General features: G+C 38.9%; 1 protein-coding gene across 3 annotated transcripts in view; it reads left to right on the forward strand.

Annotated features, from left to right (window-relative positions):
- The window catches only part of CUNH18orf25 (chromosome unknown C18orf25 homolog), a 75,836-nt gene that overhangs the window by 12,396 nt on the left and 37,399 nt on the right, over positions 1–26,041 (forward strand). For all 3 annotated transcript variants that reach the window (XM_041640795.1, XM_041640793.1, XM_041640796.1), the window contains exon 2: positions 21,124–21,908. In XM_041640795.1, the coding sequence (XP_041496729.1) occupies positions 21,194–21,908 (715 nt within the window). In that variant the 5' untranslated portion in view covers positions 21,124–21,193. The remainder of the gene's footprint in view (positions 1–21,123; positions 21,909–26,041) is intronic.

The following is a 26,041-nucleotide window of genomic DNA, read 5'->3' on the forward strand; positions in this document are numbered from 1 at the left end:
TGGCCACAGCTTGTTCTTAGGAATCTTTTTCTTCCTTTTTTTCTTCTTTTGGCTCTTGGTTCCAGCTATTAGAGAAATATGTGTATAAGACAGAGGACAGTGTGTAGGAATCAGGTCTTTTCCTCCATTCTCTGGGCCCAAGAGATCAAACTTAGATTTCCAAGCTTGGCAATAGATGTCTTCACCTGCTGAGCCATCTTGCCATCCCAAAGGTGTTTGTTTTTGTTTATATTTTTATGCCATTTTTTCAGTATAGTATTAAAGTATGCAAGGGATTAATTTTCCCCAATCAGTTAAGACAGTGGTGGTTTTATGTTTTTACAGGAATGTTATCAAAAACAGTATTTACAGTCATAAAGTAGTATAGTATTTGTTTATAGTAATAGTCTGTACTAATTGAGCCATAAATCTAGACAAGGGTATTACATACTGCTTACACATCCTGTAGCTGCTGTTTTGAAAAAGTAATTTATTTCTAAAGCCTTGTGTTGTTATGTTATAGGAAAGTCAGTGCTCAGAGAAAATAAGCCAGAATATTAAGATTCTATTTTAATACTTTAAAAAGGGTATTTTAAGAATATATTTTTATTTATATGTATGCGTGTTTGCCTGCTTGTCTGTGTGCACTGTGTGTGCACATGTGCATGTGTGTATGTATGTATGTAAGTGCTTTGGGGGCCAGGAGAGGGCATGGGAACCCCTTGGGACTGGAGTTACAGTTGGTCAAGAGCTGCTTAATGTAGGTGCTGGGGACTGAACCCAGGTTCTCTGCAAGACCAGCAAATGCTCTTACCCACTGAGTTCCCTCTCCATACCCATCAGTACTTTTGTGTGTGCTCAAACAAGCTCTCCTGTAGCCCAGGCTGGCCTTAAGCTCCTGATCTTTCTGCCTCTATAGATATGTACCACCATGCCAAGTCTCTGTCTTGGTAAAAGAACCCAGGGCATGTTAGGCAAGCACTCTCTACCAGCTGAGCCCTATCCCCAATTCTTGCCTCCGTCTCTTGACTATGCCCTGCCATGATGCTCAGTTGCACTAGTTTTCCATTTGTTTTATATATTAAGAGTGTGAATGAGAGAAGTCATTTAGTGCATTTGATGAAAGCCTTTTGCTATGGTCTTAATTTTTGTCATCCCCAATTTTTTATGTTGAAGTCTTAACCCCCAATGCTGATATTAGAAAGGTGAGGCCTCTGGGAAGTGATTAGGTCATGAGGGATCAGCTAGAATGAGTGGGATTAGTGCCTTTATAAAGAGGCCAGAGAAAGATTAGATGAGATCAGGGGTGTTTAGAATAGATTGGCTATGGGCATTGGAGAAGTGCAGATTGCTTGCCCCCTCCACCACGGAGGATTCAATGAGGAACATTTTGTGAGCCAGGAAACAGACCCTCGCTAGATATCAGATCTGCCAGAATTATCAGAACCCTGATCCTGGGCTTTCTAGCTGCTATAACTGGGAGAAATGCTCTGCTGTTTAAGCCATCTAGTCTGATATGTTATAGAGACGGCTTGGATGTACTAAGGAAACCTTTCTCCAAGAAATATTTAAAGAAAACTCTGTTGTGTGTGTATGTATGTGTTTATACACATGTATGTACATATAGGGTGTGTGTGCCTGTGAGCATGCGTACTCCAGTCGACAGTATGCTTGTGGAGGTCAGGACAGCTTTGTGGAGTCGGGGACTGGGATTGAACTCGGTGGTCAGGTGTGTGTAGTAAGCACCTTTGCTTACTGAGCCATCCCGCTTGCCTAAGGAAACTTTTAAGAATAAATTTAAATTGGACTGAAAATTTAAGAAGGAACCACCTTTAGAAAGAACTAGTTTTAAGCCAGGTAGTGGTGGCCCATACCTTAGATTCCACTTGAGTGGGGGTGGGCAGAGGCAGGTGGAGCTCTGAGTTTAAGGTCAGCCTGCTTTTCAGAGCAAGTTCCAGGACAAACAGGGCCACACAGAAAAAAACTAAACAAAGAAAGAGCTAGTTTTAAGCTAGCAAAGTTTAAAACACTACATCATAAAAGATTTTGGAGCCTCCTGAATGAATTCAATGTTGAAAATAAGATTTCAGCAATCCATGTCTGTGAGCCATTAGAAAACCTTATTTTTTTTTTATTACTTTTCTTGCTGTATAGTGCTGGGGATTGAATACAAGACTTTGTACATACCATCTAAATATTCTACCAATAAGCCATATTCCCAGCTCTTCAGATTTTATTTAATTTTTTTTCTTACATTGTGTGTCTGTGTCTTTCCATCTGTGAAAGCATGCCATGACACTAATGTGGAGGTCAAAGGACAGTTTGGGAGTCAGTTCTCCCCTTATACCTTGTGGAATCTGGGTATGAAACTCAGATAGTCTGACTCAGTGGCAGGCAACTTTACCTTATCTTACTGGCTCTTAAATTTTATTTTATTTGGAAACATATAGAGAAACTGTAGGTCTGGGTAAATGTTGTGTACACAGCTTTTTCTGGGAAGATGCTACCCACACATCTACTTAGCCCAGATAGGGAATCCATGACAGAACAAAGTATGGATACCACCAAAGTACAACTTGGTGAATCATGAAAAGTATGGATACCACCAAAGTACAACTTGATGAATCATGAATTTTATTGGGGTCGCTTACAGGAATATAGAGAATGATTACTTAAAGAAGCAGAAATAACTGGTTGGTGGTGGCACATGCCTTTAATCCCAGCACTCAGGAGTCAGAGGCAGGAGGATCTGTGAGTTTGAGGCCAGCCTGGTCTATAGAGTGAGTTCCAGGACAGTCAGGGCCACACAGAGAAATCCTGTATTGAAAAACAAACAAACAAACAAACAAAAAGAAAGAAAGAAAGACAGAAAGAAAGAAAACAAGCAGAAATTACTCAAAGATAGCTGCATCACCAAAGCTCATCTAACACAAAAGCTGGGAACCTGGAGCACACTGCACAGCCTGCAAGCAGCTCAACAGGTTGGGCAGTGTCCTTTCTACGTGCCTCAGGTGTCCTAACCTCTTCCAGGCAGCTCAGCTGGTTTCTGCTTCCTCCAGGTAGTTGATCTGGTCTCAGCTTTTACTGCTTATTCTGGCAAGGAGGGACTAGGGAATCTGGTTGGTTTTAGGGACTTCCTGAAGCTGTTTTGAGTTGCTGCTTAAGGTGCTTCCTTGCAGGATGAAATGTTTCAATCTCAGAGGAAACTGTTACAAAACAAAAAAGAGCAGTCAGTCCTCTTTAGTCTTTTAAGTATATCTACTATACTTAGGTGAAGTGTAGATGTTTTCTTACACAAAAGATGTGTTCTGTATTTGTGGACATCCATACTCTAAATAGCGACCTTCAAATAAGTTAGAAAAGCTTATTTTGTGTGTGTATGTTTGTACACTACATACAGGAGTTTGTATCCCCTGGAATTAGTTACAGATAGTTTTCAGCTGCTATGCAGATGCTGGGAATCGAACCTGGGTCCCCTGAAAGAGCAACCAGTGTTCTTAATTGCTGAGCCATCTCCTCAGTCTTTGGGTGTACTTCTGGCAATTTGTTAGGTTCTTGTGTGTCCCGTCCCCCCTCCCCCCCCCCCCCCCCCCCGTGTGTGTGTGTGTGTGTGTGTGTGTGTGTGTGTGTGTGTGTGTGTGTAGGGGTTGAGAATTTATACAAAATAACCCTTGGCATACTTATTTATTTAAGACAGGACCTTGTTTTAAAACTCTGGCTGGCCTTGAACTTCTCATCTTCCTGCTTTAGTTTCTTAAAGGAGTCTGTGGCTGAAGGAAGTTTCATTCTAAAGAACTCTGTTTTAAGCCTTGTGGAATGTAGTTGTGTATTTGTCATCTTCAGGGAAAGTTGATGCAGAAGTCTTGTGAGTTGAAGGCCAACCTGAATAATTGAACCAAACCCTGTCTCAAAATAAAATTAAAAAGGGATTGGTAACGTAGTCCAGTGGTACAGCACTTGCCTGGCATGCATGAGTGAGTCTTTGTTTCAGTCCTCAGTAATATAAAAACTTTTATTAATTTCATTTGAAGCAGAGTTGGGTTAATTAAACATTTTTTTTCTTATCTTTTTTTACTATGTAGCCCTAGCTGGCCTAGAACTTGATATGTATGTAGACCATATGGCCTGGTACTAGGTGGATCCATTTCTACCTCTGCCTCTGGAGTTCTGGGATTAAAGGTGTGTGCCACCATGCTTTGCTCTATTATGACTGTTTTAACACTGATCCTACCCCAGAAGGTTAAGAGTAAGAGAAGCACTGAGCAAGAAGACGGATACACCCAGGGTGTGTTGAGTGTGGGCTTCTCATAGAAGAGTAGCCTTATTTTTGAGACAGGGTATATTATAGGCATGCCTTAACATACTCAGTTTATGTGGTGCTGGACATCAAACCCGGAGCTTTGTGTATGGGATGCAAGCACTATACCAAGTGAGCTCCAGCCCTAGCCTGAGCCCAAAATTCTTGTCTTTAAAGCATTGCAGTCTAATTCATCTTTTGTAGAAGTCCAGATGTTTAGAATGCTTGTGTTTGATTACAGGAGGGTGCTAGTGTAGCATGGTTCAGGCTTGAATGAAGCAGGGTAGAAATTCAGAAAGTATTCTAAATATATCTTTCTAAATATATCTTGGCCATTGACCTACATATTCTTTTCTTAGAAATGAGTATTTATTTCAGGTTAGTTATGATCAGTAATAAGAATAAATGGATCTCAAAACCTAAATGGAGTTATTTAAAGATAGTTGTCAGTGTAGGTACATTTTGTATTTTATGTGGTAGACATCAAATCTAAGATATCATGCTCTTCTACAGGGAATCTACTACACTTGAAGCCCCATATTACAACTTTTTAAAAAGCATAAAAATAAGGAACAATGTATCATTTTAAATAGAAAAACTGTGTGTGGTGTATCTCTAATCCCAGCACACTAGGAAGGTAGAGGCGAGAAGACTAATAGTTGAAACTAACCTTTAGTTCAAGGCCAGTCTGGGATACATACAACTCTGTCTCAAAATGAGTCCTTAAATCCAAACCAGCAACAAATTGTCAAAAACTAGCCATGAATTTGTGATCCTTTTGCTATAACTTTTACAGTGTTGGGTTTATAAAGACTTGTGCCACCCTAGCTTGGAAGTATCTTGAATATTGGTTCCATTTTCTGTATACCTGCAGGACTTTTCAGAGAATTTGTTTTTCTTTATTTATGAATTTACCAGTTTTGTAGAGGAAGTGGATACATGGTAGTCTTCACATATTATTCTAGAATTGGAACTCACAGTACTAATCTTTTAAAAAAGTTTTTTAAATGTCATCAAGATGTCTACCATACTATATAATTTACCATTCTAAACATTAAAAAATATATGAGTATTGATATTATATATCTGATCTCTAAGAACTTTTCAATTAAAATTTTTATTTAGTTTGTGTTGGGGCATGGACTTGTGAAAGTCAACGGAAAACTTGCTGGAGTTGTTCCTGGGGCTCAACTGCAGGAAGTTTGGTAGCAGGCTTATTTGAGACATCTCACCAGTTCTTGCATTTCTATGATGTCAGGCTCTGGGTATTAAGTAGGTTTTTGTTGGTGCTGCTGTTTTGTTTGTTTGTTTGGTCTATTTTGATTTTATCTTTTTTTTTTTGTCTTCTCCCTCCTTTTTCATTTTTCTTCCCTTATACAGGTTTAAAGAAACTGTAGAATAGTTCTTTGGGAGTTTGAATATGTGTTTGTAATTTGATTTGATATTCTGTGAATTGATTCTGTTTTCTGTGTGAACCCAGAGCCTCACACATTGGTGGTAAGAACTCTCATCACTGAGCTACATCTCCAGTTTTGTTTAAAGATGGTGTCTTTTTTGTAGCCTGGTCTTCAGTTTTTGGTCCTCCTTTCCAGCCTCCCAGCACAAGGGTTATAGGCCCATGTTACCATGCCTGGTTTCCTTTGTATGTTTTTAAATTCCCTTGTTAGAAGTTCCTACTTGGTTAAACTTGGGTAGTGAAAATCCTAAGTTGGCAATCTTTTGCTTGCTTTTCTGCTTGCTTTTTCAGGATTTCTTGACCACATAGAGATATACATTTGAATTTTTGAAGACCCCTCCCCCATAGGCTTAGTCATCAGGGAGTGAGTGGCACTGTTGAGAGTTAGGAGGTGTGGCCTTGTTTGAGGAAGTGTGTCGCTGGGTTGAGCAGTGCCATTCTTGCTGCCATGTTCCCTCCATGATAATAATGGACTAAACCTCTGGAACTGTAAGCAGGCCTGCAATTGAATTATTTTATGAGATGTCCTTGGTACTGGAATCTCTTCACTTCAGTAGAACAATGACTGAGCTATCTAGACAAGCAGGAGTCAGGCAGTGGCATCTAATTCTCTGGATACTGATCTCCCTGTCTCTGCCTGAAAGCTTCCTGGTAGACCTGTTGGCTGTTGTTTTTAGCTGGCTCTTTTAGCTAATGGTAGAAACCACTGTGATGGTCCCAGCTCAATAGTATCACATCTGACCATACCACTTTGCCCTGTACTAAGTAAGGCAGCTTTCCTTCAGAGTTTTAGCCTTCTTTTTAATGTGTATATGTGTGTGTGTATGTATGTGGTGCTGAGATTAAAGGTGTGCACTACTACTCCCAGCTTTTAAAACGGTTTTTTTCTTTGTGTGTGTGTGTTTAAATTGAAAATTCATAGAATATATTCTGATCATGGTTTCCTCTCTCCATCTCCTCCCAGATCCTCCCCACCCATCCAACCCCACACCTTCTTTCTCTGTATAAAATAGAGCCAAAATGAAAACAACAACAAAACAAACAAAAAAATAAAAAAGCAAATTAAAAAAAAGAAAATACATGAGAAACTCAGACACACAAAACAAAAACCAGAAACCATAATATACAAACAAAAGACCTGTAAGATTTATTTTTAAAAAAAAGCTGAAACAAAGCAATTTGAGACAGAAAATCTACAAAAACACCATTTTGTTTGTGTTGGCTGTCTACTGCTGGGCCTGGAGCCTACCCTTAAATGTGGTTTATATGCCCAGTGGACTCCATTGGAGAAAACTGATATTTTTCATCCCAAGCAGTTATCAGTTGGAGATAGATTATTGATTAGGGATGGGAGTTTGTATCTACTTCTCCTTAGCACTGGGACCCTGTCTGGCATGAGCCTGTGCAACCCTATCCATGCTGCCATAGTCTCTGTGAGTTCGTCTTTGTATTAGTCTGTAGTGAGCTGCGTGAAGCCACAACTGATTGAGATGTATAATCAACTCCTGAGATGGCTAAGGCCTGACTTATGCTATTATCACGCAATGATCATCAGCTGCTTGCATATGCGTGGGCCTATGGGCAATGCCCACCTGGCAATCTGGGATTGGCAGCCCATGCCTACTTAAGGGCTGGGAGAGGTTTGCCTGGAGAGAGAGAGAGGAAAGAGGAGAGAGGAAGGAGAGGAAGGAGGAGAGAGGGGAAGAGAGAAAGTGAATAAAGTCCTGGAATAAACTGCAGTGAGAAGAGCTCCGATGTGTCGCGCGTCATCCTTGCTGGACGAGGGCGGTATGCGACATTAGTCCTGTTGTGTTTGGAAGATACCTCTCCTGTATAGCTCCTTGAACCCTGAGGAGAGGAGTTTGACGAAGACCTTTCTTCATTTAAGACTGAGTGTAACAAAAGTCTCCCACTCTCTGCACTTACCCAGTTGTCGGTCTCTGAATTGGTTCCAACCTATGGCAAGAGGAAACTTCTCTGATAATGGCTGAGCAAAACACTGATCTATAGATATATCAGAATATCATTAGGAACCATTTTATTGCTGTGTTATTTAGCAGGACAATAGTATTTGGGTTTCTCCTAGACCTGTGTTCTGTCTAATCTCAAGTTCTTGGCCACCTAAGCAGTGTCAGGTATGGGCTCCATCTTGTGGAGTGGGCCTTAATCTAACCAAGTAGTGATTGATTCTTACCACAACGTTCTGTGCCACCAGAGTATCATGTAGGCAGGATATCACTGGTACTCTGCTATTTCCTTTACTTTCTACCACCTTCTGTGTTTGCCTCCCTCCCTCTCCAGAAAGAGTCCTGTAGTATGAGCTGCGGGCCTCTTCCCACAGCCCGGCTCCTGGCTGCCTTGCTAGCTTATGCCCTGAAATAATAACACACAAATTGTATTCTTTTAAACACTGCCTGGCCCATTATATCTAGCCTCTTCTAGGCTAATTCTCACGTATTAATTTAGCCCATTTCTAATAATCTGTGTAGCACCACTAGGTGCGCTTCCGGGGAAAGATTCAGCATGTCTGACCTGGCTGCTTGCTTCATCACGTCTGCCCTGGAGAAGAGCAGCATCGCGTCTGAGCTCACTTCCTCTTCCTCCCAGCATTCTGTTCTGTTTACTCCACCCACCTATGTTCTAACCTATGAGGCCAAGCAGTTTTTTTATTAATTAACCAATGACCTTCCTCCATCAGAGTCCCCTCTTTGTATTTCCCTAATCAGACCATTTGTACCCTGCTATTCCCCTCTTATTGTTCCTTAGTCCTGGCAGTGGGCAGTGGGCCCATTTTACTTGCCTGGTTTCTGCAGTTGCATTAAGCTATGTGCTTATATATGAAGATTTGAAGCAAGGAGTTTCTAGTGAGAGATAACATGTGATGTTTGTCTTTCTGGGTCTGTGTTTTCTTACTCAATATGATTTTCAAAAAATCCATCCATTTATTTGCAAAGTTCATGGTTTCATTTTTCCTTACAGCTAAATAGTATTCCTTAGTGCACATATACCACACTTTATTTATTATCTATTTGTTGATTGGAAGACATTTTAGGTTCTTTCCATTTCCAAGACATTTAGATTCTAGGGAGCAGCAATAAACATAGCTGGGCAAGTATCTGGAGTAAGATGTTGAACCCTTTTGACATTTGTGAAGGAATAGTATAGCTGGGTCATATAGTAGATATATGTGTAGCTTTTTGAGAATTTTCTGCACCAATTTCGGTAGTAGATACACCAGTGTGCAATCCCACTGACAGGAAACAGGCTTCTCTTTTCCTGGCATCCCTCCAGTATACAGAATACAGTATTCTTTCAAAGGAGATTGATGAAAGCACTATCCAATTGGTATTGGAACTAGATTACTTAAAATAACAGGTATATTATTTGACCCCGTTGTATGTTGCAAGGGAATAGAATTACCTCACCTCTAAGGCCTTTTCTCCCTTCAGATTTCTGTGACAGGGAAAATTTCATATACTCTTAGTGAACAGAAGCTTTCTTATTTTATCAGTAAACTGTGACTCTAAAAATTTGGAGTCCCTTTTTAAAACTAGAAATCCATTTTTAGTTTATACGTTTTGTATAAGACAATACAGTTAGAATTAATAAGTTATCTAACACTGGAGCATACATATGGACCAGCAGAGTAAGCTAACTGGTTTATGTGGATCCTGTTTGAGGTATTAGTTGCTTGTTTTTTTTGTCTGGATTTAGGGGATGATTAAGTAGTTGTAGCAGTGCTAGCAATTAGAGTGCCTTGTTCTGTGGAGCAAAATCTTGACTTAAAGTATCCTGTTTATGTAATTAAGTGAATTATTATAGTCCTGGAGATAGAACCTGGGTCTGGTACATGGATGCTCCACTGATCTATATTTCTAGCCTAGGAAAAATGCCATTTAATGGGCATTTTTGTCATCTTACAACATCAATTTGTGGTTTCAACTGAAAAGTCTTTTTGGCAGCAATAAACTTGTAACATCGAATGACTTCAGTTTATATTTTGTCACAAGGGTAAAAGATAGCACAGTTTAAGTTTGTTTTTGCACAAATGTGCTATCATTATAGTGGTGTAAGCGATAGTTAATGATTGCTTAAAAAGGTATGTAGTTGAAAAGGTAAGGTAGGACATGCTGGGTCCTCAGGGGGTTCATACATTGCTATACTTCCTTTTCTCTCTTCTTCCCCTTTTGTCTTTTTGCCTTTCCGTCTTTCTGTCTCTGTCTCTCCCCCACCCTCCACCCCTTTGACAGGATCTTACTGTGTAGCTTAGACTGGCCTGAAACTCACTGTAGTCTAATAAATTCAGAGGACTGGGGTTATAGACATGTGCCACCACATTTTATCCACGTATTTTTTGTTTTTTTGAGGGTTTTATTCTTGTGCTAATCCATGCATACTCAAGTTGATTACTTTTCTACTGCCTGTTTTGTCCTTTCTATAGTCTACTTTTGTCACCTAAAAATGTTCTTCAAGCCCATTTTTCCTCTCTGAAAGCACTTTCCAGATCTGTCTTGGAGCCTTGTTTCTATTAAGTAACTCTCAAATCTGTCTTTACTGAAGCCACTATTTTCTCATTTAGGAATAACTTTTAAAAAATACTAATTTTATTTAACTCTATGTGTATGTGTGCCTGATTGTAAGCCTTTGTACCACATATGTGCCTGGGTCCAGAAGAGGCCATAAGAGACATCAGAGCCTCTGGACTGGAATTGCAGATGGTTTTGGGCTGTTACATGAGTACTGGGAACTGAATCTGGGACTTCTACAAGAGCAGTAAGCACTTTTAACTGCCGAGCCATCTCTCCAGCCCATTACTTATGGGTAGCTAAATAATCCATTTGCTAGAAGCAGCAAGAGATGTAACTCAAATTATCAGCTTTGTTGCCTGAAGAGTTCTTCTCAGGACCCTCCACTTAAGTATTTGGTGAATCTTGACTTAGATCTCAGAAAAAAAAATTGAGGATGAATCAGAATGAAGCAAAGTTGGTGTTTATTGAGGAAAGAACAGTATAGACCCAAGGGGTGGATTAGTGTCTTCAGTGTGTCCCTGAAAGGCTGTGTGTGTGTGTGTGTGTGTTACTTTGAAATTACTTTTTATTTATTTATGTATTTATTTATTTTTGTTTTTTTTTCGAGACAGGGTTTCTCTGTAGCTTTGGTGCCTGTCCTGGAACTAGCTCTTGTAGACCAGGCTGGCCTCGAACTCACAGAGATCTGCCTGCCTTTGCCTCCCAAGTGCTGGTATTAAAGGTGGTGCGCAGAAATTACATATTTCAAAGACTTACCTGTTAATCCATCTCTGGAAGGGAAGAAAGTATGTAGGTTCCTGTAGGTTCTCTCAGCACATTCTCCACTATTTGTTGTCATTCATTTTTTTAAGGTTCAAGGCGTATGGTTGAAGATCCTTTTGAATTTCTTGTTTTCATTTCGAAAGAATAGTTTTGTTGGAATTATAGTTCTTTTTTTTAATATTTATTTATTTATTTATTATGTATACAATATTCTGTCTGTGTGTATTCCTACAGGCCAGAAGAGGGCATGAGACCTCATTACAGATGGTTGTGAGCCACCATGTGGTTGCTGGGAATTGAACTCAGGACCTTTGGAAGAGCAGGCAATGTTCTTAACTGCTGAGCCATCTCTCCAGCCCCCGGAATTATAGTTCTTGATTTGACAGTTTTCTGCCCCAGCACTTGGAATATGTGGGTCTGGCTTCTGTTTCAAAGAAGAAATAAAACTGAAGTATAGGGTTCCTTTGCATTTGATGTGTTACTTTACCTGATTTCAGTATTTTCCTCTTGTCTTTTGCTTATCTATGATGTGAATATGTGGATAACTGTGCATTTATCTTACTTGAGGTATTTTTGAGCCTCTTAGATTTTTTTCAATCAAATTGAGAGTATGTGTTAATTATTAATTTCTGTCTGTCTTTCTGTCTTTGATGGCCTTATGTGGCTTAGTCTGGCCTTGAAATTGCTATGTAACTGAGAGAGTCATTGAGCTCCTGATTCTGTACCTAACCTTCCAAGACTGGGATTACGAATGAATGCTGCCATGGCTTTTGGAATACTTCCCCCCCTCATTTTTTTTCTTGTGTCTTATTCTCTTTTGAGGATTACCATTAAGTGTATGGTGGTATTTGCTATTTTGTCCATTCTGTAAACCTTCAAAGTGTGATTCTTCATTTTTCTTCTTTTTAAATAAGTTTTTAAATGTGTGTTTGTGTGCACATGCATGTGTATGTGTGTGTGTGTGTTTGTGTGTTTTGCTGAGAATCAAGATCAGGGTTTTGTTTTGTGTATGTCAGGGAAGCTCTCTTTATCAATGAGATTGCACACCAAGCCCCTTCCTTAAGTGTTTTGAACATATTTAAAATAGCTCCTTTGAAGTCTTTGCTAAGTCTAACATCTGAAAATTTTTCCTAGTGACTACTTTTTTCTCCTGTGTATGTGTCACAGTTTCCTGTTTCTTTTGGGAGGGTTTTTTTTTTTTTTTTGTTGTTGTTGAAATTAGACCTCTCAGACAAATGTTGTTCCAATTTTGGATTTTGATCTTTGTCCTTTTGAAGATGTTACACTTTCTTTGTTTAGGTAACAGATCTGTGAAATGCCTTCACTCCAGTGTATAGCTACTAGTTTCTCTGCTCAATATTTTTTCTTTTTTAAAATTTTAAGCTTTTTTGTGGTTGCTTTTGTCATTTCTGTTCCTGTTTACTGATCTACAGCCAGTGAATAGACAGTGGTTGTCCATAAACATCTGAGGCTAATAAAACTTCATTCTCTCCTAGTAGAGATTATCTTCTAGAGTAGATATGGGAATACATTTTAAAGCTGAAGTCTTTTCAGAATATAGCTACCACTATTATTTTCTAAGATACATTGATGACAAAGCTCAGCATCATCTGTTTTAGTTACCTTTCTGTTGCAGTGATAAAGTATTGTAAACAGAGACTGCGCTTTATAGTTTCCTGGCTGCCCAGACCCAGATAATCACACAGAAACTGTATTAATTACAACACTGCTTGGCCAATGACTCAGGCGTATTTCAAGCTAGCTCTTACATCTTGAATTAACCCATTTCTATTAATGTGTGTATCACTATGAGACTGTGACCTACGGGTAAGGTTCTGGCATCTGTCTCCTTTGGTAGCTACATGGCGGCTCCACCTATTCTCTATGTCTCTGTTCGGATTTCCTGCTTGGCTTTACTCTGCTAAGCCATTGGCCAAAACAGCTTTATTCATTAGCCAATAAAAGCAACCCATATACAGAAGGACATCCCACATCAAAATACCATGACCTATTTTGGTTGTTCTGAACCCACATGATAAGAAAACGACTAGCAACAAGGAGTTGATACTACCATGCATAGCAGTGCTGGAGAGCTGTTGATTCAGTAGTTAACATCACTTGCTGCTCTCGCTCATTACTGCATTCCGCTCCTAGCATCCACATCAGGTGGCCCTCTGTCTTTTAAGAGGACCTACATACATGGTGTGCACATAAACTCATACAGATGAATACACATATACACACATAAACAATAACATCTTGAAACAAATACAGCACCTGAATAGTCATATTGTTCAGCATGGTTGACAGAAGGAGAGACTTTCAGGGTTTCTTTTTTCTTTAATTTGTGTGTGTATGTGTGTGTGTGTACATGTGTGCTCATGTATGTATGAATTCAGGTATATATGCTATGTTGTGCAGATGGAAGTCAGAGGACAACTTTTAGGGGTTTCTTCTTTCCATTTGTGGTTCCAGGGATGAAACTCAGGTTATTTGGCGTGCTTGACAAGTGCTTTGACTCATAGAGCCAAGTGTTCAAGGTTTCACTCTCATTCAGTTTTGTCTGTCCTGCAGGTTTGGCTGTCTATTACCTCAAAGCATTGGGTCAGCATTATTTTGTTAGTACATCTGTCTCTGTGTGTATGTATATGTATGTATCCTGCCTGTAGTTTATCACATAGGTACTCATGTATGTATGTGAGTGCACATGTGTTGTAATAAGAGCGACGGGGCTGCGTCCCCAGCACCCCCGCTGCCTGGCTAGCTTATGCCCCGAAATAACAACACACAAACTGTATTCATTTAAACACTGCTTGGCCCATTTCTATCTAGCCTCTTCTAGGATAATTCTCACATATTAATTTAGCCCATTTCTAATCATCTGTGTAGCACAGCTAGGTGCGCTTACCAGGAAGATTCTAGCCTATGTCCATCCTGGGTCGGAGCTTCATCGCGTGTGTCTCAGAGAGCAGAGCTATCGCATCTGGAGAGGGGAGCATGGCGTCTCTCTGAGCTCACTTCCTCCCAGCATTCTGTTCTGTTTACTCCTCCCACCTATGTTTTAAACTATCAGGGCCAAGCAGTTTCTTTATTGCTTAACCAATGAAACCACAAATTGATATATGACACTCTCACATCACACATGGTCAGGACAACTTGCAGCAGTTGGTTTTCTCTTTCAAATATGGGTCCCGGGAGGTGAACTCGGGTATTTTGGGCTTGGTTGTAAGTGCCTTTACCTACTGAGATAGATGACTGACTTCTGGTATTTGCATTTCTTTAGAAACTGACAGGTAACAGATCCAAAATTTGATAAGGATAATACAGAGCAAAATTAAGAGTATATGATAGCCCCAGTTTTCAAAATTATTTTGTTTCTAAAAACCCAAGCTTCAAAGCAGCCATTTAAACAAATGACCAAAGAAACTGGGGTGAGACTAATAAACATGGCTTATTCCTTTATCATGTATAATTGGGTCTCAGCTTCCTCAAAGAAATTTGTTGAAGTATAGCATGCAGTGTTAACAGTATCACAGACTTCTTGTTTAGCCAATTAGTAATCATAAAATATTTTATTGTTCAGAACTATTCTGGCAAGCGAATTTAATGGGTGCTTCTGTGCAGCAGTACTACCCTTGGTAGTGCAGTTTCTGAAGTAACAAATGGGGTTCTTACTAGTTCTTTGTTAGTAGCTGATTACACCATACCAAAAATTCTGGAGTCTCATGTTCTGCTAGATAACTCACTTGACCCAATGATACAGCAGTATACATGGCTGTCTCAGTGATTGGATCTGCTATTCCCTGACAGCAAAGTGAAGTATCCTATGAAAGAACACAGGAGCCAGTAGTGGTGTTGCCTTTGGTTCTACATCCAGGAGGCAGAGGCAGGTGGATCTCTGTGTTTAAGGCCATTCTGGTCTACATAGTCAGTTTCAAGCCAGCCAAGATTACATAGAGAGATCCTGTCTTAAAAGAGAGAAAAGTGAAGTTGAGGTGCTAAATAGAAAATTTGTATTTATTTATGTTTTTTTAAGACATATTTTTAGTGTATACACAGGGTGTGCGCACCTGCAGAGGTTAGAAGAGGGCGTCAGATCCCCTAGTTTACTTAGAGGATGTTGTGGGTGACGTGGAACTAAACTCTAGTCCTTTGAAAGAGCAAGTACTCTTAACCACTGAGCCATCTTTTCAGCCCCTTGTCTTTTGTGATGATCTTTTATGTAACCCCAGCCTGACCTCCAAAACTCATCCGTCCTCGGCCTCTTGAGTATTGGGATTACGTGTTGGGATTGCAGGCATGAGCTACCACAGTGGGCAGGATTTTAGAAATGAATAGGTGAATGAATGTATAAATGAATGGATGAGCTGATGAGCATCAAATAGTCAGTTTTGCCTGGTCATAGGGAGAACAGACAGGATGAGATCTAATAGCCACACAGGAGAAGCCTGCCTTTAATTTGGAAGGAAGAACATGGATGAGATGGTTCTAACAAATGATGGTGCATATTTATACTCATTGTACATTGTGAACATTAAATCCTGTAAGGTTAATGGTTTTTATCCCATTTAAATGATGTAGATCCCACTGGATACCTTTTTTAAAACATCTTTTTAAAAATCACATTTATTTGTGTGTGTGTGTGCCCATGTAGTAGTGTGTATGTGGAGGTCAGAGACACATTCTAGGAGTCAGTTCTCTCCTTCCAGCACGTGAGTCTGGGCATTGAACCCAGGTTGTCAGGCTTTGCTATAAGTGCATTTCTTTTCCAAACTCTCTCTGGTCCTAACCCTTTTAAACTTAGTCATTTATTAATTTGACATGTCTGTGTGAGTGCGTGTGTGCGTGTGTGTGTGTGTGTGTGTGTGTGTGTATGCGAGCACAGGCATGCGTGCATATGGAGGTCAGAGGACAAGGAGTTCTATCCACCGTCAGGCTTAGCGGCAGGTGCCTTTTTCTGTGGAACCATTTTGCCAGCTTTAGCTTCACGTGTTAAGAAAATCATTTTCTACTTCCAGCTAATTGATTATCCCTAGAAAAAAATAAAATCTGCCTTTTGAACAGGGGAAGCCCATGAGACTTCTACCCTACACTAGGAACTACAGGCAACTAAATAATACTAAGAGCTGGAGAAATAACCTTCCTCAGGGAAAAAGCACACCAATTGATTATATAACACTAAGTGGGCATCCCGGAAAACATGCATAAAAGTAAACGTAACACTTCAGACTGAGCAGGTTGCACTTATGTATTTAGGAGCACACACTCACGCATGGGAAGGTCTGGAGGGAGGAAAGGGAAGAGGGAAATGATATAATTCTATTATAATCCCCAAAATAATTAAAAAAGATAATTTGGTTGTTTGGCATGATTAAACTTTATGTATGATATCTTTCCTATTGTGTTTAGAGAGCTTTATTTTAATTCATTATAATGAAATTTTTTTTTCAGGGCATGGAGAGATAGATGGGTCAGAGGTTAGGAGCACTAGCTGCTCTTCCAGGAGTCTTGAGTTCTATTCCTGGTAACCACATGGTGGCTCACACCCAACTGTAATAGAATCTGCTGCCCTCTTCTGATGTTCATGAAGACAGAGCACTCATGTATATAAAATATGTAAACAAATAAATCTCTTAAAAAATTTTTTTATAGCTTGGATTTCTACTTTGATGACTTTCAGCTCCAACCCTGTGTTTAATTACAAGAAAATTATATCCTAGAGCAGTGGTTCTCAGCTTGTGGGTTGTGGCCCCTTTGAGAATCGAATTCCCCTTTCACAGGGATCATCTAAGACCATTGGAAAACACAGATATTTGCATTATGATTCATAACATTAACAAAATCACAGTTACTAAGTAGCAAAGAAGGTAATTTTATGGTTGGGGTCACCACAAAATGAGGAACTGTATTAAAGGGTTGGAGCATTAGGAAAGTTGACCACTGTTTCCAGAGGGAAAGCTTTATGGAATTTATTGATGAAAAATGACCCAAATGACAGAGTGTCATGTCCAGAAAAAAAGCACTACTCTTTCAGAAGACTTTTATGCTAGACCTTTGAAAGAAAGATAATTGTTGTATATGATACAAAATTTAATAGGTACAAAACTGCATATAATAGCATCTTTTCTTTTACCCTCTCTTTTCTTTTTAAGGTAGCTGGTGGCATTACCATTTTATAACAAGAATACTTACTGAGATTCTTTGCCCTATAGACAAAGTCATAAATCATTGCTTGTACTTAAACAGATAGCATAATTACTTTTTCTTTGAGATTCATTTTTATTTGTGTGTTTGTGTGAGAGATACAGAAAATATGAATATGAGAATTATGGCAGCGTGTGTGTGTGTGTGTGTGTGTGTGTGTGTGTGTGTGTATGTGCGCGGGCGCCCCTGAAGAAGCCAGAGAAAGGCTTTGGGTTTTTTACAGCTGGAACTACCTGCAGTTGTGAGCTTCCCATTGTGAATGCTAGGAACTGACTGAACTCAGGTCCCCTGGAAGAGCAGCAAGTGTTCTTAATCACTGAGCCTTCTCACCTCAGCTGCCCACTCTCTTGATTCTTGTTTCTTGCTCTCTCTTGTTCTGATGACAGCAGTGGGCAGAGCTCCTACTAGTGTGACACCAGGTGCCTGAGCAGGTCCAGCAGCCCCTGTGTTGTACATAAGACTCCCAGTGCTGACTGACATTGACTGAGACTTTGCAAATAAGTCATACCAAAAAGTTCAAAATTTACACCAGCTGCTTTTAATGAGAGCATTGATCTTTCAGTGCAGGTTACCTCATCTTGCAGGATGAGAGCAGAGTAGATGCAGGCAAACATGGAGATAAGCCATGGGGGACAGTGGGGATGGTGCTGGGGAAACTGCCTTTGCTGGTTGATGTGCTAGTTAGTCAATAGATGGAATGAGGCCCTCATCTGATGCAGCTTTAGCTTTTTTAGAAGACCATACACCTTGGCAGCACTGAAGGAAGAGGCAATAAATTATTTTCAGTCTGATGATGCTATATTGTAATACTTTGAAAAGGTCTAGTGCTTCCTTCTTTCAAAAGAAGGCTTTGTGTTTACTTTACCTTCATTTTAGTATATTTTACTTTAAAAAAAAATCTTTATTTTTAGAGTGTATGAGTGGATTCTCAACAGAGAATCAATTGAGATTCTCTTGCTCTTTCAAGTCTCATATAGCTCTAGCTAGCATTGATCTTGTTACGTAGTCAAGGATGATCTTGAATTTTTGTTCCTCCTACGATCACCTCCTGATTAGAATTACACACATACTTAGCCATGCCTTGTTTGTGTTGTGTTTGGGTTTGAACCCAGGACTTTTACAAACGCCAAGCCCACCAACTCCCACCTAAGCTTTCCCCAAACTTATTTATTTATTTATTTATTTATTTATTTATTTATTTATTTATTTGAGGGTGGAGCACACCCATGTGATACAGTGTGTATATAGTGATCAAAGGACAGCTTATAGGCTTTTCCATCCTATGGATCCCAGGGCTGAATCAGGCCATAGGCTAGGTGGCAAGTGCCTTTATGTTACCCGTTAAACCATCTTGCCAGTCCCAACTCTTGCTGCTTTTATTTTTATCAGAAAAATTTGGCTTATTGTTTTAGTCCAAGAGTTTTTTATATAGATATACAAATATTTCATGTTGTTAGCATACTTTATTTGTGATATTTTCTTTATTGATTTAGCCTATACTCCCTCTGTTGGCTTTCAGGAGTGTTACATTTCTTTTAGAACTGTAAAATTTCTATGCTTATTTTCATTTAGTTAAAAAATTAGTCATATTATGAATATGTTTATGAAGTAGTACATACAAGAGTCTCAAATTAGTAAATGCTCTAGTAAGAATATTTTAGTATTCTTGTTTGTTAAGTTTGTTAAGGAAACTATCTCAATGCCCATTTTATTGGAGAGCAGAGCTATGCAAAGCAAAAAATGATACATAAAATACATGTTTGTATTAATTAAAAATGGTATTTCGAATGTAAGAGCAATAAAAGGATTTTTCTGATATTTCTGGTTTCCGTCATGAAATGAACTGATACTTGGTAGACTAAAGTAATGGAGGTACTGTATTATACTTCACTAGCATGCCATCATGATGAACGAACGTTTGCACCTGTGGCCAATGGGGCATCATGGTCCTTGCCTTCTCTATTCTGTATACAAGTTGAGGGAGTAGCTTGCCTTGCTCCTTCTTACTATGCTCTGGAAAACCATCGATTAATGAAATTTTCCATGTAAAAGGTTGCAGAGTGGTAGTTAAAGATTATGTTCGGCTCATGATTGATTAGAGTTGTGTCCTTTATGGTAGTGATTAGAACATTGGGTGCTAAATTTAGCAAATAAAGGTGTAAAATGTGCAGGGAGTTTTTCTTAAACCTGAACCCAGTCAGAGGATTCCTTGGGTTCACAAAGTAACTGAACTGTATTGTAGTGGCTATTTGTTTTTGAAGCAAAACATCTGACATGAGACTTCACTTAGTAGATGGGCTGAGGGCCTTTGAGACAGGCTCTCAGTATGTAGCCTAGGTTGATGTCCAACTCTCAGTCCAAAGTCAGCCCTTGCAAGTGCCACATTACACAGGTATGCTATCATGCCCAGCTGGCCTTGTCTCTTAATCCTCCTTTGGCACAGCTTCTACTGAGGGGAATACAGACAGGTTTGATGCATAATTAATTATACTTCGGTTGTTCATTTTAATTTTTTGCTTTTCTTTCTTTCTTTCTCCCCCCTCCTCCTCCTCCTCCTCCTCCTCCTCCTCCTCCTCCTCCTCTTCTTCTTCTTCTTCTTCTTCTTCTTCTCTTTAAAGGAAACGGTGAAGAGATAGCTCTTTCAGAAGACCTGACTTTGACACCTAGAACCCATGTTAATAATTCAGGTGCAGGAGTGGCAAAGACAGGCTTCCCTACAATTCAGTGACCAGCCAGCATAGTGGAATTGGCCATCTCCAGGCCACTGAAGGATCCTGTCTCATAAACAGGTGGATGGCTTTTGAGGAATGACACAGGAGGTTTTTTCATCTACCCCCCCACATGCACCTGCACACATACATGCATAAAAAATGCATCACCAACCCCTAACAATTCATACGTGTACATAGATAGTTCTCCTTTTTCTTTGGGGAATTGAGTATAAAACCATCATTTTAATTATAATGATTCCCAGGCTACTGCTGTATTTAGTAGTACTGGACCATTAAACATGTTAGACAAACACTCTGCTATTAAGCTACATCCCAGCCCTTCCTCCTTTATACCTATTTACTTTTTAAAAATTATTTTATATGTGTAGAAGTATTTGCCTGCATGTGTATGTACAGTGGTGTATGATCCCCTGGAACTGGAGTTATAGAAAGGAGCAGCTGTGTAGGTTCTGGGAACCAAACCAAGGTATGCTGCAAGAACAGGAAGTACTCTTAACCTCTGAGCCATCCATCTTTCTGCCCCCTTTGTTTTAATTTTGAGACAGGGTCTTCCAAGTTGTCAAAAGTTGTTCCAAAGTCAAGTAGGCCTTGACTTTGGGAGCCTCATACCTCAGCCTGTCAAGTAGCTAGAATTATAGGCCTGTGCTACCGCTATCATGTCCAGGTCAGACTACTCTTTTTTTTTTTAATAGGGTCTCAGTTCTAGGTAGTGGTGAGGATTGAATCCCACCTTCATATATATGAGTTAAACACTCTACCAACTGAACTCCACCTCCAGACTCAGAATAGTTGTATTTTAAACCATTCTTTTCATTTGTAATAAAGTCAGATAAACATTAATTATATTAAAGATTTTCTAAGATTCTTTCTTGAATGTTTTTAAGTCTTTCTTATTTTGTTGCTACACTACTTTCCCAACCCTATCTAAAGTTCTAAACTTAATTCTTTGGTTCGTATTGTAATTACAGCAATAGGGGATTAGTGTTCTGCTTTTAGTAGATAAAGACTTGCTAGGATTGTGCTGCTGTTAACGAACTAAGTATGGATACATAATATCTTAAGGGTCTGCCTAAGTAGTAACTTTTGACACTTAGAAAAATAGCATACCGTATAGGTTAAATAATCTTTCATTTCTAGTCACTGATTTTATGTATTTTCATACAGGCTGCTTTCCTGTTGCATCTTTGATATCGTTTCCTAGTCTCTGCTCCATGATTTAGTTTGGAATTCTGAAATGAAGATGGAGGAGACAGTGGGAAAAGTAGAAGACCTCATTGAGTCTGCAGCCCCACCAAAAACCTCCGAACAAGAGACAGTCAAGGAGGAAGATGGTTCTGTAGAACTGGAATCTCAAGTTCCGAAGGATGGTGTAGCTGACTCTACAGTTCTTTCTTCAATGCCGTGTTTGTTGATGGAACTGAGAAGGGACTCTTCAGAGTCTCAGTTAGCATCCACAGAGAGTGACAAGCCCACAACTGGCCGAATCTATGAGAGTGACTCCTCTAATCATTGCATGCTTTCCCCTTCCTCTAGTGGTCACTTGGCTGATTCAGACACGTTGTCTTCTGTAGAAGAGAATGAACCCTCTCAAGCAGAAACAACAGTAGAAGGAGATACATCAGGAGTGTCTGGTGCCACTGTTGGGCGCAAGTCTAGGCGATCCCGTTCTGAAAGTGAAACATCTACTATGGCTGCCAAGAAAAACCGGCAATCGAGTGATAAGCAGAATGGCCGAGTCACCAAGGTTAAAGGTCATCGGAGCCAAAAGCACAAGGAAAGGATCCGACTACTGCGGCAAAAACGGGAGGCTGCTGCAAGGAAGAAGTACAACCTGCTGCAGGACAGTAGTACCAGTGACAGTGACCTGACCTGTGACTCAAGCACGAGCTCGTCAGAGGACGATGAAGAAGTTTCCGGGAGCAGCAAGACCATCACTGCAGAGACGCCAGGTAGAGGGTGCTTTTTAAACTGACCGTAAAGCCCTGATGGCCACTGCAGAGACGCCAGGTAGAGGGTGCTTTTTAAACTGACTGTAAAGCCCTGATGGCCACTGCAGAGACGCCAGGTAGAGGGTGCTTTTTAAACTGACCGTAAAGCACTGATGGCCACTGCAGAGACACCAGGTAGAGGGTGTTTTTTAAACTGACCGTAAAGCACCTGATGGCCTTCCCCAGCTGTCAGACTCATTTAGATGAGTGACACTTGAAAAAATCCAGGAGACCTGCAGCTCTGTATAAATGTGAAGACTGCAGTCTATTAACAAGACATGGCCAGCTTAAAACACAAACAAACCTGTTGTGAGTTGCCAGTGCACTTTAGCACATCAGCAGAAACATTAAGTGGTTAATGACAGGGACAGGTTTAATTTTTAAGCAATGGAATTCTTACAGGTCTTTCTCTGTAACATGCTATCTGAACTTCCATCATTGCCTTTTTAGCACTCCATAGATTTACTACTCACTGTTCAGCATTATCACTAAGTACATTTCCCTCAGGAATAGGCACCTTGCTTTATTATCTAGTCTCTGCACTTGAGCTTATGGTGTCTGGAATAATACATTCTTTCGTTGAAACTTTCTAATTACTGTTCCTCCTAAAATAATAGTTTTGTGTGTTTTCCTACCAGGCTTAGTGGATTATAAACTAGTTACCCATAATTGCACATTTTTTTTATCCTGTTTTGTCACTCAAATTGTAAAGAATTTTTTTTAAAAAAAAAAACTTTCCCCTTGATCTCCCAGGCTTTAAAAACTTACTTGGAAATTGGCTTCTCTCAGCTCTCATAGAGAAAAGGGTCTGCAGTTCATTACATTTTTAACATGTCTAATTTTCCTGTATTGTCACATCTCATACTGTGTGCTACAGAGGCAGTCTTGAGATTGCATAGAGGAAGAATGATGATGTCTGAATGGTTCTTAAGTGAAGAATTCTCATTATTGAAGAGAATTATATGGCTAGCAGTATTTTGTAAAGTAACATACTTAATAGGTCATGACAGCTTTTGTTTATTCCTGCATTACAGAGGGGAAAGTTTTGGTTTTTCTAAAGTTTTATAGGTGATTTTTTTCTTTTTAGTTTTCTGTTTTATGCATAAGGCAACATATTGCTAGTGTATAAAATATATTTCAAGAAAAATTATATTGATCATCTAAATTTATACCTAATCATGTAAACTCAATAGCAAGAATGATTTAGAAAGCACTTTATAGGTGTGAACTCTTAACAGTAAGCCTTTCATATAGCATATTAAATATGAGTTTAAACAGTCCTGAGATTCTTTTTCCTGTGATAATATCTTGATTGAATTCCTTTACTACTTCCTTATATTAAAACTAATGGGAAAAGATTTAAATGAAGTTCATGAAAGAAGCAGACTTTTGGGTTGTTCTAAAGCATGTTCTAGGTATATTTCAGTTTTTCATTTAATAATACTCTAAAGGAAGCCTTTAAATACCTATGAAATTGTTTGTGTATTCTTATATTCTGTTCTAATCTATTAAGTTATAATGGATCTCCTGAAACAGTACTTAATTCCAGTTATAAACAGATTTTCTTTTAACCACCTCAGCACTTTGCCTTTTTTATGGAAAGGGAGAAGGTGGGTGAATAAAATTCTTTTTAAAGCTGGAATCCCATTGTAGAGGTGAAATGAGTAATATCTAATGAACACTCTTTATTTCCTTAAATATATATAGACTAGTTGTTGTATGTTCATTTCTGACTGTCATAACCTTTTTAAGACTTCTGAAATACTGATATTCTTTCTGTTTGCCATCTATTCTGAATTGTATACCAATCAAACATTGAAGTAAATTAATATTTACTATAGTTTCTATTTTTTTATACAACTTGGTAAGTTTTTGGCCTTTGAGAAGAAGCAATAGTTTCTAAGGTAATTGTGGGAAATGAATTGATAGCTGAAGATGGAGCCACTGTATGACTGTGATGTACACTGCTAATGTTTTTGGAGTTGAAGGTGGCTGGCCCTATTCACACATAGAACAGGTATAAATGGTCTTTTTTGGTAATTGTGCAAAGCAGAAAACAATGAACTAGTGTTTAAACATAAGGAACTTCAGGTCAACCATATTGTTATCTCTGAAAAACTGTGACCTTATCCATTTCTACTGTGACAGACATATATTTTTTAATTTCCTGAGTCACATTATGACTTTGGTTCAGAAGGGAGGCACACTCAACCTTTAGCAAGAGTAGTTGTTAAAAAATGCTGTGAACCAACTTCAGTGCAGCAACATGGACATTCGGGTGAACTTACATTGGATGTGCCTAAGAGAATCTTTGGATGCTGAAATTTGAATCCAGCTGTTTACACAGAATGGAAAGCAATTGGAACAGTAAAATTTCCTACTATGTGATTTTTGTCAAGATACAAGCAGTTTAGTAATTCAGAAAATGCTTTATTATAAACTTTCATTTATAATTCTTAAAAATTGATTGTACTATATGTCAAGTAATTTAACAGTATATTTTCTTTTAAAGAATGTAGATAATGGTGAAGACCAGTACAGTCTTACTGAATTAGTTTGATGTCTTGGGAAGAGATGTTTATGAAGTTTTTTTTTTTTTTTTTTTTTTTTAGTTAACTGTTTCAGTTAACTGATAGGCTACTTAGTATTGCATTGTACCATTTTCTTGAAGTTTTTAGAAATATGGATGCTTTAAATACCTGTTTGGAAGAACATGATAATCTGGCAGTACTTTCATTTGGAGAACTTAGAGCTTTTATGATAAATTTATAGTATTCTATAGTAAACTAATGTAAAAATGCTATGTGATAGTTATCTTGAGTAGTTAAGGCTTTTATGAAATGCCTGACTTATCTCTAGAGTTTTTGGTATGCTTTATATATTATCTTTGCAGTTTTATAATTGGAACATTTATGGTTTTTGTTTTCTTTACAGTTTATGACTGAACATTTTTTCATTGGGGGGGTACAGTTTCTCTGTAAAACATTCTAGCTCTGTAAAGTTTGTTGGAAGGGTTTTGGTTTTAGTCAAGAATAATGGGCATTAGACTTCATTTCTAGGAATTTCCTGAGTTCACTTTTGTATCAGTGTATATGTGGGCATCCAGAAAACATTCTTTTTTTCTGGCCCTGCCTTTTCATTAACAGTTAGCATAGAGTGAGCTTTAGGGTGGCTTTGTCTCATCTTGGCTCTTATGACCTACTTTTGTGTGGTCTTAAAATGCTTTTTCAGAACGAGGTTCCAGAAGGGTACCCATTGTGTCAGGTAAGAGGCAGTTGTCTCAGCTGGTTTACCTTTTTTTGGAGTAGGTGAGGATGTTTAGTGAGAACAGATATGTACAATCACCTGAATTCTTAATTCATGTGATGCTCTCAGACCAGCTCAACCCTACTGAAGCCAGCAACTTTACACCTACTATCCACCACAAATATTGATATGCTCACATGTATCATGACAAATTTGTCTAGCCAGTTTTTCTGATTATTATACTTAATCAAGTAATTCTTGGCTAGAATTAAACATTCTTGCAAAGTGACAAATTTGGGGTTGAGAGATAGCTCAGTGGTTAAGCATGAGTACTGCTCTTTTAGAGGTTCAGTTCCTAGTGTCCACATGGGTAACCTTAGTCCTAGGGGATCTGATGCCTCTGGCCTTCATGCACATATGTATGTGCACACGCCTGCTCAGAGATACATACACAACACACAATTAACAATAAAGATAAATCTCTTTTTAAATAGTAGTAAATGTTTAAGTTACCCATAATTTCACTTTTTAAAAATGACTTTTAAGCTTTCTTATTTAAAAATTTTTTTTTCCTGTGTACAGTTGTTTGCTTGAATGCATGTATGTGGCCATATGTGTGCCTGGTGCTTGTGGAAGTCAGAAGAGAGCTTTTGATCCCCTGGAACTAGAGTTATGGATTGCTGTGAGCCACCATGTGGGTGCCTGGAATTGAACTCAGGTCTTCTGCAAGAGCAACATGTGCTCTTAACTGCTGAATCATCTCTCCAGCCTCCCATAATTTCACTTTTGTTGATATTTGAGTACGCTGTCTTTTTGTTTTTTGTTTGTTTTGTTTTAATTGATTTTAT

This window comes from Microtus oregoni, unplaced genomic scaffold (assembly GCF_018167655.1).
Source record: "Microtus oregoni isolate MIOR12 unplaced genomic scaffold, Mior012 000065F_ref0000479, whole genome shotgun sequence".
NCBI classification, from domain to species: Eukaryota; Metazoa; Chordata; class Mammalia; order Rodentia; family Cricetidae; genus Microtus; species Microtus oregoni.